Source organism: Nicotiana attenuata, chromosome 12, assembly GCF_001879085.1.
Source record: "Nicotiana attenuata strain UT chromosome 12, NIATTr2, whole genome shotgun sequence".
NCBI lineage: Eukaryota > Viridiplantae > Streptophyta > Magnoliopsida > Solanales > Solanaceae > Nicotiana > Nicotiana attenuata.
In genome coordinates, this window is record NC_032000.1 from 51,518,335 (window position 1) to 51,534,768 (window position 16,434).

Below are 16,434 nucleotides of genomic sequence, written 5' to 3' on the forward strand. Positions count from 1 at the left end.
TGGAAACTTGGCCTAATTGTAGGCTCCCTATAGAATAGCTTCTTGATTTTCTATTTTACTTATGTAATTCATTCATTAGCCTGTAATAATTTGTAAACAGATAGTTGGGGTATTTAGTAAAAAGGGTGGGTAGATGTATACTTTATGGGGCAATATGGGTAGCAATCCTACTCTTAGGATCTTACTTTTTTTAATCTGCCTACTTTGCGCAATAGAAAACATGCTCATAGGGATTTTCTCTTTGAAATCTGATTGCTTTGCCTAATAGACATGCCTATAGGATTTCATTTCTAATTTCGTTTGCATCACATAGAAATCATGTTCATAAGGTTTTGCATTCTGTCATGTTAGAAACCATGTTTATAGGTTCCAAACAATCATGTCTTAAATCAGTAGATGTCATGCCTATAGGACTCAACTCCGATCCAGTTTTAATAAGCGTTTCTGTATGTTGCTAAAATCAGTGATACGCCTAGATGTCATGCCTATAGGGATCTATACTCGCAATTCTGTCTGGTAATTTAATTTGGCCTAATAAATCAACTTCATCACGCCTAGTTCATTTTTTTTAAAAACTGATCTTATCAAGTGTCAAGCATTTTCTGAAACAAGATCTTTCAAAAATTGCATTAATCTCATTAGATACCATGCTTATAGGTATTAAAGGAGTCTATTTCTAAAACCTGTTTATTCCTGCATTAATGTCGACACAGTATGCTGCATATAGGCAAACCTTAGGGCATTTTCAAAACCGCATTCCCCTGAAGCTCTTTCTCCGCCGTTCAATGTTTCTGATTCTAATAACTTTTAAAAGAATCCCTAGGCAACATCTAGGTTATAACTTCTGGGCATAAAATATGGTCTATTTTTGCATCGTTACTTAGAGATCCTGTTTTAGGACTTTGATTAATAGAGACCATAACTGTGTTTGAGTCGTGTTGCTTGTATGTTTACTTTTGGAGGAAATTTGAGCCTTTATCTACTCTTTCCTGTTCTTGTTTGCTCAAAGTCCTAATTGTTTTGCTTGTCACATTAGAATTTTTACCTTTAAAACCTTATGGGTTTGTCTAGAACTACCTATAGGTAAAGGTCCTAACTCCCTCCGGGACCACTAAGAAGGGACGGGTAGCAGCACGCAATAGGAATCCGTGACCGACACTCGCTTTGCATGACCAATAAGGGGATGGGAAGGGTAGACATGGATATGATGACCGGTGCGCTAATACCACGCGTAGCCCCTTTTTAAGAAGTGATTACCGGGCATTGCACTGATGTGATCCTATAGGCTAACCAACCTAGGACTTCCCTCTCCCCCAAATCCTTTTGATTGAAACTTCATTTTTCCCTTTTTTTCACAACCTGTTTAAATTCTTATTTTTATACAATGCCCAACATGCTCTACTTGCAATTACTTGCTTCAATTGTTTATTTATGGACTAATTTGTGAATATAAGTTCGCTCGGGACCCACAGTTGTGGACTGAGAGGGGTGCCTAACACCTTCCCCTCGATGTTACTTCAAGCCCTTATCTAATCTCTGGTAATGCAAACCAACCCAAGAGTTAATCGCTCTAGGTGCCCTAACGCACCATAATCCGTTAGGTGGCGACTCTTCAAATACCCAATTCCCAAAAGGAAATGAGCCATTACACCCCGTGAATGTCGAAACTCGAACTTCTCCCCGCTAGGAGGGGAAAAAAGGGGGCGCGACACCACTTACCCATTTCCTCCAAACTAACCATATTCTTCCATTTGGATATTAGCCATAGACCACCATCCTTTAAACAATTTGTTGGCAACTTGCTCAATCTTGCTTCCTTTTATTTTTGTCTCTACTAGACCTGTCAAACTAATTCCTTCTGTGCTACAAAGGAGTTTTACCTCCTTTTGTTTGTTAGGGGAATTGAGGCCCCTAACATTCCAGCATAAAACATTATCCATCTTCTGAGAGAGGTAAGTCAGTACCTCCCCCATTCCTAGGCGGGCTCATAGGTAACACTGTACTAGACTCTGGCCTGTCCAATATCTGGAATGAGTTTTGTTGACCTTCTTTCTGCTCATGATGTTTTGGTGGATGTTTGACAGTGTTCAACGGTGTCACCCAAGCTGTTCTTCCTGAGTTCTGATGGTTCTTTTGTTGCCTCGAGTTCCTTCTGTTCCCCTTGTACTCTTCTGTGCATTCCCTTTTTCCTCTTCCTTCTTTCCATCTGTTGATTCTTGCTTGTCTTTATTTGCTGGGATTACATCTTCCTCTATCTGCCCTTTTCCTTTTTGGTGTTTTGGGGTAGTTGATTGGTTATTTTTCCTTTTCCTGCATTCCTGCTCCGAGTGCCCATATTTATGGCAACAAGCACAAAAGGTAGATTTCCAATCATATTGCACCTTCTGCTCAATCAGATTCCCTTTCTTATTTCTGAAAATTACTTTATCCGGTAGACTTGAATCTACTTCCACTTCAATCAACAGTTTTGCAAAATTCAATCCCATCTTTTTATCTGTGTTATGGTCCACCATTTTAGGTTTTCCAATGAGACTCCCTATTTCACTCAGTCTTAGGACTCCAGTATTTGTCCAATCCTGGCAATTTCACCCAGATAGGGATTGTGTATAGTGCTTTCCTGGTGTATGTCATATCTGGCTCCCAAGATTTTACGATCAATGGTTTGTTGTCAAAATGATATATCCCTCCTTGGATCACATCATTTTTACCAACAGTAGTATCAAACCGAACCAATACTATGCCATTTTTCAACATAGAGACCTTATTTATTCCATGTTTTCCCCAAATCCTCCGAATATAGCCATTCAATACAGAAAATGGTGAGTAAGCTCCTAACACATAACATACTATTGCATTTTTCCAATATGCTATTTCCGTGCTTATATCTTCTAGTTCAATTTCAGAGATGGATGACTCACCGTGTTTGTCCGGTGAGACGAATTCCAGCTTGAACCGCGTTCGACACTTTTGCTATATCAAAGTTGTCCCAAATCGATGCCTTCGTCTCCAAATGTGCTGATGCTTCCACCTCGTCTGCCCATGATAGTTTACTCTGACTTTCCGATGCTTGTGATTCCTTCCTCCACTCTGATTGCTCAATTGTATCCTCAATTTCCATAGTTTGCCCTAGCTCTGTTTCAATGGTCTTTGCCGGCATATCCTCCCGATTAACAGTAATTGTTGGTATTCCTTTCGATTTCTGCTGTCCAGCTCCACTTGTAGCAGATACCTGAGCTTCAATTGCCTTATGCGAAAGGATTCTCGTTTTTTTCCCATGATGTGCTCGTTAGTTATCATGCGCCGAGAGAAAACGAGCCCCTCTTGATATATAAGTATATCTTGGTTATGTCAATTTTTTTTGGCTCCTATACTTTCGGAGCTTTTGTCTTCACTCAGATTTTTGGTCGAATCTTATATTGTGGTTAGAAAAAGTCTCATTTTTGTCCTTGACCGACTTAACTTCAATATAAGGTAATTTTAAACCATAATTCTCGTTTTTACCTTTTCTCCGAGCTCCACGTGAAAATAATTCTAAAGTCATAATAAAAAAAACCTTTATTCTAAAAAAATTGGACACTTGAAGTCGGTAGAGCTTCATTAATGACTTCAAGTAAATTACAAACACTTAAATTACAAATAAGCTTCTAAATTGGGCCAATAAAATTCAAAATTAATTTTCCCCTCTTCCCTTCAACACCTCAGTTCAGTTCGTATATAGATAGCTTTTTGATTCTTTTGCAAGAAATTGCAGTAATATCGAATTCAATCAGCAGCTCAAATGTTGAGAGTTTCTTCTTCTTTGCATATTCCGCCAACAACTGGAATACCTGCTCATTATTTCGCTCTCTCTTTCTTGAAAATCACATCGCCGTTAACTTCAACTTCTCGTAAATTATCAGCATTTACCCGTTTAGCGTTACTTCACTCGAGATCGCTGTTACCCAATTTGGGTAATATCCAGTTTCCCAGCTTTAAAAAGGTGTCAACTATGTTGGGTCAAGGTCATACTTGTTCAAAAGTTATTACAGGTACTGTTGATTGTACGAACCCTATATTTTGCATTTCTATTTTTGTTATTTGTAGCTGCTGCACTACTTTTTATTTGTATTTGCATAATATTGGCATGAGATAGATTTAAAATGGAGTAACGTGGTCAGACGAGGATTCATATAGACTTGTTTGGGACTGTAATATAGTTGTAGTTTTTGAGGATTCATATAGCGGACCCCAACTTGTTCGGGACAGAAATATAGTTGTAGTTCTTGTTGATTGTAAATGATGCACTGTTGAAGGGGAGACCCGGTGCAACACTAAAGTTGCTCCGTTGGTGAAATGTAGGTCAAAATGGAAGGAGGTACTGTTGCTCTTTTTGGTGACATGTAGGCAGTAGTAGAGCTAGGAATTTTAACAAGGGGATTGAAAAAATTCAAACTTGCGACCTAAAGCAATGTTTGAACTACCTTTGCCAATATAAGGTGATTCAAAAGTTAATATATATACAAAAAAGCAATTGTTTTTGCCCTATTTGCGGAGTACAGCTTTCTAATGAAGGTGAAAATAGAAATGGGCTTGTAGAAATATTAGGGGAAAGCAACAAGGCTTGCAGTCTAGTGGTACCAAAAGTTTCCACAACTATTTTTTATTGTGGGAACCCTCTCGTCACATTACAGTTTTTGATATTTGTTGTTGATGCACTTTTGAGAGAGCCTTGGTTGCAAGGTAGGTCAAAATGGAAGGGGTAGAGTCAGTTGGAAAGCTAAGTGTGTTGAAGTGGTTCAATTGAATCTCCTTTGTCGGAAAATTAAACAGTGCAAATCAAGTGAATTTCTTTTTTAGTATATATGTAAATTATTGAATCCCCTTGGTAGTTAGTGTATTTACTCATTGTGCAAGTTTGCATTTTTTCTGAATCACTGGGTAGAGTTGCTCTTTGGTGACCTATAAGTCATGGTTCAAGATGTAGAAACAGCCTCTTTGCAGAAATACAAGGGCAAAGCAACATGACCTGTAGTCTACTGATACTGGTAGAGATTTTTCACACAATCAGTGTGTTCGAAACTCACCATCCCCTTTTACCCTTCCAGTTCCCTTCCTCTCTTCCTAAGTAATTACAAATAAAGGGAGGGTGGAAGGGGGAGCCAGCATAGGGTATAAGCTCACCATGCCCTTACTCTGGCACTGGTTCGCAAGCACTTTTGCACGGGTTAAGCACTTTAGCTGCTGAATTGTTGGAAGCTAGAGAGGGATCTACAATAATAGGCAAGACCATGATTATTTTCTCAACCAAATAACCTTGATTCTGATTAAGGCTAGGTGGTTTTGAACCACAATAGCAAATGGAGATGTCCTCTAGAATTCAGTAGGAATAGAGAGTTAAGTAACTCTACCAGTGTGAGCTTCAAAGTACAGCTGGTGATAAAGGAGGGTAGTAGTGGGTTGTCTGCCACTGTAAAATTAGTCCAACTATGATGAATCCTTTGAGTACTGTATTTAGAATCATAGATTCATAAAGATTACACTAGTTATGTTATTGTCTTTCATGTGAAATTAGATACTCCCTCCGTTTCATATTAGATGAGGTACTTTCCTTTTTAGTCTGTTCCAAAATAAATGACACATTTCTAAATTTGGAAATAATTCTAACTTTAAACTCTTCATTTTACCCATTTTACCCTTAATGAGAAGCTTTTATAGCCACACAAATGTCATGGACCCACAAAGCTTTTACCCGTTAAGCTTTAAGACCACAAGTTTCAAAAGTCTTCTTCTTTTTTCTTAAACTCCGTGCCGAGTCAAACTACCTCATCTAAATTGAAACGGAGGGAGTATCTTTTTTTGTTTGTTCTTGTAGCATTTCAATAAAATTTAGGGAGGATGGGTATTTTGATCTGTATTTGTTATTTGAGTATCTTCTAAAAGGATGTTAACTCCCTTAGACTGACAACCTGAAAATTGTGTTGCTGCGGAACTTCAAGCTCACAAGAATTGGCTTTTCTGCTCAGTAGTTGGGAATAATCATTCAGGGCTTGAATAGTCTAAATATCTGGTGTAGGCCTATTAAACTACTTAAACATCTTTGCCGCAAGGCTCCCTATGGTTGGAAATACACTATCATCTCTACTGAGCTGATTCTAATATTACCAAAAAGTGGCTTCATCAGAAATGTGAGTGTGACTTAATATATCAGTTTGACCTGTCTGAGGTCCTGTGGATTTTGAGATTGTATACTGGTTGTTCTAGATTCTGAAGGGTGAATAGAGGTTTTTTTTCTTTTCTTTTTGCTATCCTCTGATAGGAAACAACCTCTCTATCTCCACAAGGTAGGGGTAAGGCTGCGTATACACTACCCTCCCCTGACCCCACTATGTGGGATTATACTGGGTTTGTTGTTGTTGTTATCCTCTGATACATGCTGTTGCTAAATCTCACAATATTTAACTTTCAGCTTCATATAGTGCTGGGAGTGGTCCTGGAGGGAGTTCTGGAGGTGGTCGGGAGATATTAGTACAGCATTTACTTGTCAAAGAAGATGACCAGAAACTTTTACTGGAGCTTCTGAAAAGAACTGTAGAAGGTTAATTTTCAATTTTTTTGCTTAATGAGAAAAGCCCCATTATTAAAGCTAAGTTATTCAAATGAGTCAATGCCATGATTAAATTTGAAAACTAGTACATTAGTATAAAACAAATTTTCTCTTGATGCTTGTATTTTCAGATATATTGCTGACTGAATTGCTTGTTATATTCAGGAGAGGATCTAAGTGATCTGGCCGTGCAGTATTCCCTTTGTCCATCAAAAGAAGAAGGGGGAATGCTTGGTTGGGTGAGAAAAGGGCAAATGGTATGATTATGATTATGTCTTCAAAAGTATCGTTCTACTTTTTCTCCTTGACTGTGGCCAGGGGCGAAGCTATGTTGGCCCAAGGGTGGTCAACTGAACACCCTTCGCCAACTTTTTCTCCTTGACTGTGGCCAGGGGCGAAGCTATGTTGGCCCAAGGGTGGTCAACTGAACACCCTTCGCCAAAAAATTATACTACGTATAAGGTAAAATATTACTTATTATTGATTAATGTTAGAATAGTCATGTAAATAGGAGTAAATAAATAACCCTAATCCAATATATATTAGGAGTAGGACATGTTATGTGTGTGTATATATATAGGGCTCATTGTAACATATGAATACATCAATAATATATTTTCTCCCGTGCATTCTCACATGGTATCAGAGCAATTGTGAGAGGTTTATCGCTGTGCATAAATTCCAGCAATTCCGGGAAGAGAAATCAGTCACCGGAACCCTTTTTTCCGGCGACTTTTTCAAGCCTGTTTGCGTCTGCCTTGTCTCTGTCAGTGTTGTGCAAAATCCAACACTACCACAAGAGTCGCCACTGTCCGGCGACCAAACCCCACAAAAAATCTCCGGCAAACAGTACCCCACGCGCCTCCACGCGCCACCAGAAGCTCACGCGCGTGAACCCACGCGCCGGCGCGTGCACCACTTTCCGGCCATTTTTTGACGAAGTTCCTTCAGGGCAGTTGGATCGCCCTCAAATTCCGAGCCTACCCATAATTTTATTTTTCAATTCCGACCACTTTGAGTTTTTCCGGCGACTACACTGATTTTTCTGGCAGCTACAGTACTTTTCCGGCAAACACAGTGTTTTCTTCATCTGTTTCAGAGAATTTTCAGTTGATTCTTTTTGTTATTTGGTGATAATCCAACCATGTCTTTGGGAGTCGATGCTTTCGGGTCTAGAAACCCGGGTTCTGGCAGTTCCGGTGTTATGATTACCTCAGAACCTTTAATGGGAGGTTCAAACTACTTAGATTGGGCTTCATCTGTCGAGTTGTGGTGTAAAGGTCAAGGAGTTCAAGATCATTTAACAAAAAAGGCTAGCGAAGGTGATGAAAAGGCCAAAACACAGTGGGAGAAGGTCGATGCTCAGTTATGTAGTATCCTGTGGCGATCTATTGATTCCAAGTTGATGCCCTTGTTCCGTCCATTCCAGACATGTTATTTAGTTTGGGAAAAGGCTCGTAATCTATACACTAATGACATATCTCGTTTCTATGATGTAATATCGCGAATGACAAGCTTGAAGAAACAGGAATTAGATATGTCTACTTACTTGGGACAAGTTCAGGCAGTCATGGAAGAATTTGAGACGTTGATGCCAGTTTCTGCTAGTATTGAAAAACAACAAGAGCAACGACAGAAGATGTTTCTAGTTCTTACACTCGCTGGACTCCCTAATGACCTTGATTCAGTACGTGACCAGATTTTGGCTAGTCCAACCGTCCCCTCAGTTGATGAATTATTCTCTCGATTACTTCGCCTTGCTGCAGCACCTAGTCACCCAGTGAGCTCATCACAGACACTTGACTCATCTGTCCTCGTATCCCAATCAGTGGACAATCGGGCATCTCATACTATGGAAAATAGACGAGGAGGAGGTCGTTTTGGAAGATCTAGACCCAAGTGCTCCTATTGTCATAAACTTGGACACACTCGTGATGTATGCTATTCTTTACATGGCCGCCCAACCAAAAATGCTTATGTTGCTCAGACTGAGACTACAGGTAACCAGGGATTTTCTTTATCTGAAGGGGAGTATAATGAGTTCCTTCAGTATCGAGCAAGTAAGCAGACATCTCCACAAGTAGCTTCTGTTGCTCAGACTAATACTTCTGTTGCTGGTAATTCTTTTGCTTGTGTTTCCCAGTCTAGTCCTCCTGGACAATGGGTTGTGGACTCAGCCGCTTCTGATCATATCTCTGGTAATAAATCACTTTTGTCAAATATTGCGTATTCACAGTCTCTTCCCACTGTTACTTTAGCCAATGGGTCTCAAACCAAAGCAAAAGGAGTTGGACAAGCGAATCCCCTACCCTCTGTCACTCTAGATTCCGTTCTCTATGTCCCTGGCTGTCCTTTTAATCTTGCATCTGTTAGTCGTTTGACTCGTGCCCTCCATTGTGGTATATATTTTATTGATGATTCTTTTATTATGCAGGACCGCAGTACAGGGCAGACGATTGGAACAGGACTTGAATCAGAAGGGCTTTACTACCTTAACTCCCTAAAATCCTCCAAGGCATGTCTAGTTACAGATCCTCCGGACCTAATTCACAAACGTTTAGGACATCCAAGCTTATCCAAGCTTCAGAAGATGGTGCCTGGTTTGTCTAGTTTATCCACATTAGAGTGTGAGTCATGTCAGCTCGGGAAACATACCCGAGCCTCCTATCCTCGTAGTATTGAGAGTCACGCAGAGTCTATTTTTTCTTTAGTTCACTCTGATATATGGGGTCCTAGTAGAGTCAGTTCAACCTTGGGATTTCGTTATTTTGTTAGTTTTATTGATGATCATTCAAGATGTACTTGGATTTTCTTAATGAAAGATCGTTCTGAGTTGTTTTCTATATTCCAGAATTTTTGTGCTGAAATTAAAAATCAATTTGGTGTTTCCATTCGCACTTTTCGCAGTGATAATGCCTTAGAATATTTATCCTCTCAATTTCAGCAGTTTATGACTTCTCAAGGAATTATTCATCAGACCTCTTGTCCTTATACCCCTCAGCAAAATGGGGTTGCAGAGAGAAAGAATAGGCACATCATTGAGACTGCTCGCACACTTCTCATTGAATCTCATGTTCCGCTGCGTTTTTGGGGCGATGCAGTTCTCACAGCTTGTTATTTAGTTAATCGGATGCCTTCCTCTCCCATCCAGAATCAGATACCGTATGCAGTATTGTGTCCCCAATCACCCGTATACTCTGTTCCCCCTCGTGTTTTTGGGAGCACTTGTTTCGTTCATAACCTAGCCCCTGGGAAAGATAAGTTAGCTCCTCGTGCTCTCAAGTGTGTCTTCCTTGGTTATTCTCGTGTTCAGAAGGGCTATCGTTGTTACTCACTTGATCTTCGTAGGTACTTTATGTCCTCTGACGTCACATTTTTTGAGTCTAAACCTTTCTTTACCTCTTCTGACCTTTCTGACCCCCTTGATATATCTGAGGTCTTACCTATACCGACCTTTAAGGAGTCTACTATAGCTCCTCCTTCACCTTCCGCCACAGAAGTCTTACCCGAGTCTCCTATAGCTCCTCCTTCACCTTCCGCTATAGAAGTCCTATCCATTCCAACCGTTGAGGAGTCTAGTGCCACAGGAACACCACTTTTGACATATCATCGTCGTCCGCGCCCAGCATCAGGTCCAGCTGATTCACGTCCTGCACCTGACCCTGCTAATACTGCGGACTTGTCTCCTCTTAATCAACCGATTGCACTTCGGAAAGGTATACGGGCCACCCTTAATCCTAATCCCCATTATGTCGGTTTGAGTTATCATCGTTTGTCATCACCCTATTATGCTTTTCTATCTTCTTTGTCCTCTGTTTCCATCCCTAAGTCTACAGGTGAAGCATTGTCTCATCCAGGATGGCGACAGGCTATGATTGACGAGATGTCTGCTTTACATACGAGTGGTACTTGGGAGCTCGTCCCTCTTCCTTCAGGTAAATCTACTGTTGGTTGTCGTTGGGTGTATGCAGTCAAGGTTGGTCCGGATGGTAAGGTTGATCGTCTTAAGGCTCGTCTTGTTGCCAAAGGATATACTCAGATATTTGGGCTCGATTACAGTGATACCTTCTCTCCTGTGGCTAAGATAGCATCAGTCCGCCTTTTTCTATCCATGGCTGCTGTTCGCCATTGGCCCCTCTATCAGCTAGACATTAAGAATGCTTTTTTACACGGTGACCTTGAGGATGAAGTTTATATGGAGCAACCACCTGGGTTTGTTGCTCAGGGGGAGTCTCGTGGCCTTGTATGTCGCTTGCGTCGGTCACTTTATGGTCTAAAGCAGTCTCCTCGAGCCTGGTTTGGTAAGTTCAGCACAGTTATTCGAGAATTTGGCATGATTCAGAGTGAAGCTGATCACTCTGTATTCTATCGGCATTCTGCCTCGAGTCTCTGTATTTATCTGGTGGTCTATGTTGACGACATTGTTATTACCGGCAATGACCAGGATGGTATTACTAAATTGAAGCAACATCTCTTGCAACACTTTCAGACTAAGGATCTGGGCAAACTAAAGTATTTTCTGGGTATTGAGGTCGCTCAGTCTAGCTCAGGTGTTGTGATCTCACAACGAAAGTATGCCTTAGATATTCTTGAAGAGACGGGAATGACAGGTTGTAGACCGGTTGACACTCCGATGGATCCGAATTCTAAACTTATGCCAGGACAGGGGGAACCTCTTAGCGATCCTGCAAGATATAGACGGTTGGTTGGTAAATTAAATTACCTTACAGTGACAAGACCTGACATTTCCTTTTCTGTGAGTGTTGTGAGTCAGTTTATGGATTCTCCGTGTGATAGTCATTGGGATGCAGTTGTTCGCATTCTTCGGTATATAAAATCAGCTCCAGGCAAAGGTTTATTGTTTGAGGGTCGAGGCCATGAGCAGATCGTTGGATACTCAGATGCTGATTGGGCAGGATCACCTTCTGATAGACGTTCTACGTCTGGATATTGTGTCTTGGTAGGAGGAAATTTGGTGTCCTGGAAGAGCAAGAAACAGAATGTGGTTGCTCGGTCTAGTGCAGAAGCAGAATATCGAGCGATGGCTATGGCGACATGTGAGCTAATTTGGGTCAAACAGTTGCTCAAGGAGTTGAAATTTGGTGAGATTAGTCAGATGAAACTTGTGTGTGATAATCAAGCTGCTCTTTATATTGCGTCAAATCCAGTGTTCCATGAGAGAACTAAACACATTGAGATTGACTGTCACTTTGTTAGAGAAAAGATACTCTCGGGAGATATTGCTACAAAGTTTGTGAAGTCGAATGATCAGCTTGCAGATATTTTCACCAAGTCCCTCACTGGTCATCGTATTAACTACATATGTAACAAGCTCGGTACATATGATTTATATGCACCAGCTTGAGGGGGAGTGTTAGAATAGTCATGTAAATAGGAGTAAATAAATAACCCTAATCCAATATATATTAGGAGTAGGACATGTTATGTGTGTGTATATATATAGGGCTCATTGTAACATATGAATACATCAATAATATATTTTCTCCCGTGCATTCTCACAATTAAAAATAGACTTTGAACACCCTTGCATAGCCCATTGGCAAAGGGTGTTCAAAATTTGAACACCCTTTTTGAGTTTTCTGGCTTCGCCACTGACTGTGGCTCTTGACGACGGAAATCAAAATTTTCTAATGACTTCATTTCTAGAATGTAATCTTGCATACTCACAGGGGTTTAGATGATAGCAACAAAATCATACATATGCTGTCTTACAAACATTTAGATGAAGATTTGGCTTTTCTTATAATTTTTAATTTCCAACTTTATTAAGTACTTCTCTAGTTTTTCTATATTAGAAGCTGCATTTCACTCACGTGGATCCTCAGACTTTAGTTGACTTGATTTATTTGTTTCGGACATGGTTGTAATGTATTTTTATTGTTAAAATTATAAGGTACCAGAATTCGAAGAAGCTGCATTTGGTGCACCACTGAATAAGGTTGTAAAGTGTAAAACTAAGTTTGGATGGCATTTATTGCAAGTTCTATCTGAGAGGTAATCGAAGAAACCCTACTTCACTTCAACAGCTCAAGAGCCTTGTCTCTTACTTGTTGTTAATGCTATGTGCAGAGAGGAATCTGTACTTGAACACATCCAACCCAACGAGTTTCATGTGAAGCTGCAAGATCCATCATTCTTGGAAGAAGCTCAATTGATTGATGTTCGAGAACCCGAGGAAGTGTACGAGCTCATATTTTCACTATTTTGAATACTCGCTTGCAGCTTTTCTATCTTGAAGTTTTCCTTTTTTATAAGTTGAAGAGCATACCCGACTTTACATAGAAAAGCCTCCCAGGAATTTCCCATGAAAATGTATACAACCTGGTTACACTATTCATTTCTGCTTTATGTGTTTGTGACAGGGCCCAGGCTTCTTTACCAGGATTTCAGGTTCTTCCTCTTCGCCAATTTGGAAGCTGGGGACCAGAAATAACAACTAAGTTTGATCCTCAAAGGGACACATATGTCTTGGTTAGTGCATGTTCTTCACTCAGACTGAGTTGAGACGTTAATTTATTTATTTATTTATGTTTGGTAATTAAAATTTTTATTAATCACCAAGGAGGCAAGTACGGAATTTACTAAGCAAAGCTGAACTAACACAGTGAGCTATCTAAAGACAAGAACTAGTATAACTAAAGCAATACAGTAAAGAAAACTCATTTATCAATCTACATTGTACTAAAATCCCCAAGATTGCACCGAACTTCTAATCCCTGGGGAGGCTCTAACATTACAGAGATAAGCAATGTTTCTAGCAATACTGTCTACTACCTTACTGACTCCTTCAAATACTCTTTGGTTTTTTTCTATCCACACAGCATAACTGACTTCTGCATAAATCATTTTAAAGGCTTGAGCTGCTTGTGATCTGCCCTTAGCACTCTTTAAGCCCATTGGATTTGTTGCTCCCATGTAGTTGCTGTGAAGGGATGTCTCTTCATCCATACCAGTTCCACAAAGCTTTAGTAAATCTACAACTTCCATATAGGTGATCTCTAGATTCATGTTAATTTGATTTGATGGACATGCCTATATGTGTGTGTTTTTTGTGTGTGCGCACGTGCATGCGCGGGATTTTGCGGACTGTGAACTTCTACGAATAATTTCTTAGAAGATGAAAAGTTATTTACTTGTAGCTAATATCGTAGAAAATAACTCTCCAAATCATTTCACTTTCTCCCTTACTCCTTATAATTGAAACTTTATGACTGTCTACCGTACAATTACTGTTTCATTACCTTCTTCCCACTTCTCGTTTCAGTGAGAGGTTTATGAGTTGCATTTTCATCTTTTCCCGGCTTCTTTCTTGTCTTGATTTATAAGTATCTGTGCATAAGCATTACGCCCAATACACATATCACGGTTAGTTGTGGAATGGAAACAGAAACAGGATACGCTATAACATTGACCACAAAGTTATCATACACATGTGAAGGTAGCATGCCAGATAGGCTTCTTTACACGGCTTAGAAGTAGGTTTCTGTTCCCTTGGCCTTAAGATAAGAGTTTCTCCCTTAAACAGAAGTGTTGAGCTCAAGACACTGACTGCTTAATTTTTAAATTGACATGATAAATTATAATAGAAAATTATGAGCGTTAGATGTTTCGATATTGATTATCCAAAATTATGTTTCTGTTTCTCTTTTCAAAACTTTATTTATGTCTGTTATGCAGTGTCACCATGGCATGAGATCACTACAAGTCGCCAAGTGGTTGCAGACACAGGTAGGATTTTTATCTTCACATTTGTAGTTGGGCGTAAAGTCAAGTGATAGAAGTGTCCTACCTTTAATACAATATTTTTGTGTTTCTATTATTCTTCTAAGACGCAAGGCATATATTGGAACATTTGTCTCTCATATCCGTAGATGAAGATGGTAGCTCTGCTTGTTAATTATACTTTATGAGTGATACTTCCATGTCTTTATGTAGCTTGCCATCACAAAAAATAATTCTTGGGTGGAGAGGGTCTTTAACTCCGTCACTTTTTCACTCTTCACATGTTGAATTCAAGGCATACTGGTGTAGGTAGTGATGTGTATTAGTGGAAAGCTGGGGTTTGGGTTGGAGAATAAAGTTCACAGAGACATCTCTCCAATTGAATATGAAAAAGGCCTAAATACATGTTTATATAAGAATTATTTATTTTCACGGTATATACTTACGAAAACTAGGCCTTTGTAAAAGCTGCTGCTTTTAGCGTCTCCATATAATGTTGAACCTAACGCTGGCCAAAGCATAGTCTTTTCGCAACTTATCATGAATGCAAAGCTTAGCAAAACCTATTTGATTTTTCCTTTCAGAAAGGAACTTGACTTAACTAGCTTTTCTTACACCAGTTCACCTTAGAGGAGAAAAAGACAGGCTATGTAGGAATTAGTATATTAGCTTCTGATTATAGCACATATACGGGTGTATTTTGTTAGTGAGTATAAAATCCCACCTCCAGAGGCCTTTGCTATTTCATCCAATATACCCCAAAACGCATGTTGTTTTTACATTTGGTCCTATTTAGTGCATCGCATGCTGTGACATTGATCATAATGCAGAAGGCAGGCTATACTGCAATTATGTCGTTTACATCCTCTATTGATGAATCTATCTACTGTTGGTTCTTTACATTGTTTTTTTTTTCGAATCCCAGGGATTCAGGAAAGTATTTAACATTGCTGGAGGAATCAACGAATATGCTGTCAAAGTTGATCCATCAATCCCAACTTATTGAAGCTGGCTCTCTTGTAGCGCTCATTGCTGGGAACTTCCGCTCCTGGATCGTTTTCGTTAGAGGTCATGGTCTTTCCCCTTTGTGTCAGAGCTCTTTCTCCTGTCCCCTCACCTGGTAACAGAGCTCAGTTGGTCACAAAACCATTTTGTTTTCGATTGTCCGACAATTTTCACTCAAACCGACAACTTTTCTAGGGATAACAGGCAGATCTTTCTTGAGAATTCAGATCGATGTGAATGTTTTGGCACCTTGATGTCAGGACATCTATTTTGGCACTACCTCTGTATTTCCAAAATGCTCCAAACATTAAATCATGCTATGCAATGAATTTATTCTGACATGCATATTTTGGTTACAATTTCTTGAAAGTAAGCTGTAGCAAGAATTGTAAACTTGAGTTCTGCAGTTACAGTCTAATGATATAATGAACCTTCCTTTACTTGAGCTCAAGCTGTACAGCATATTACGGGAGAAATTCAAAAATAGCCATAGTTTCAAAAGTAATCGAAATTTAGCTACTTTTCATGTAAAAGATAAATTTGAACAAAAACACTGTTCAAAATTTGGAAATATTCCAGCATAATATGTTGGAGTTGGAATTTTTTACATGTGAACTTCTAGCATAACTTCATAGTGTGCTTGAGTTACAACATAATATGCTGGAAGTTCATACACAGGTACTCCAATCTCTTGTACACAACAACAACTACCCAGTATAATCCCACAAGTGGGGTCTGGGGAAGGTAGGATGTACGCAGTCTTACCCCTACCATGGAAGGGGGGAGAGATTGTTTCCGATAGACCCTCGGCTAAAGAAGGTGAGAGGAGCCCTGATAGCAAGTAATAGCATGACAAATTATTAGAAAACTAAATCGAAGATAGCAACAGAGAATATGAAAGGGGTACTGATAACAAGTAATCGCAAGATAACATATTTAGAAAACTAATTCCAAGGCTTAAACTTTCCGTGTGCTCCAATCTCCAGTATATTATGCTGAAACTTTCCGTTTGCTGGAGTTCCAATATAATATGCTAGAAGTTCATACACAGGTGCTCCAATCTTCAGTATATTATGCTGGAACTTTCCGTGTTGCAGCAAAAT

The 16,434-nt window shown here is 39.6% G+C and overlaps 1 protein-coding gene across 1 annotated transcript; it reads left to right on the forward strand.

Annotated features, from left to right (window-relative positions):
* Positions 3,619-15,776, forward strand: LOC109235756 (rhodanese-like/PpiC domain-containing protein 12, chloroplastic). Its single transcript, XM_019401997.1, has 8 exons — positions 3,619-4,028; positions 6,446-6,574; positions 6,749-6,840; positions 12,498-12,598; positions 12,674-12,784; positions 12,967-13,075; positions 14,282-14,332; positions 15,252-15,776. The coding sequence occupies exons 1-8, from the start codon at positions 3,779-3,781 to the stop codon at positions 15,330-15,332; spliced, it is 924 nt and encodes a 307-aa protein (XP_019257542.1). The 5' UTR covers positions 3,619-3,778; the 3' UTR covers positions 15,333-15,776.

Excerpts from the sequence above, each read along its gene's own strand:
- LOC109235756 (XM_019401997.1), top strand. The coding sequence starts at position 3,779 with ATGTTGAGAGTTTCTTCTTCTTTGCATATTCCGCCAACAACTGGAATA. Across the intron at positions 6,841-12,497 it reads GGGTGAGAAAAGGGCAAATG|GTACCAGAATTCGAAGAAGC; the intron begins GTATGATTATGA and ends TAAAATTATAAG. Across the intron at positions 12,785-12,966 it reads GTTCGAGAACCCGAGGAAGT|GGCCCAGGCTTCTTTACCAG; the intron begins GTACGAGCTCAT and ends TGTTTGTGACAG.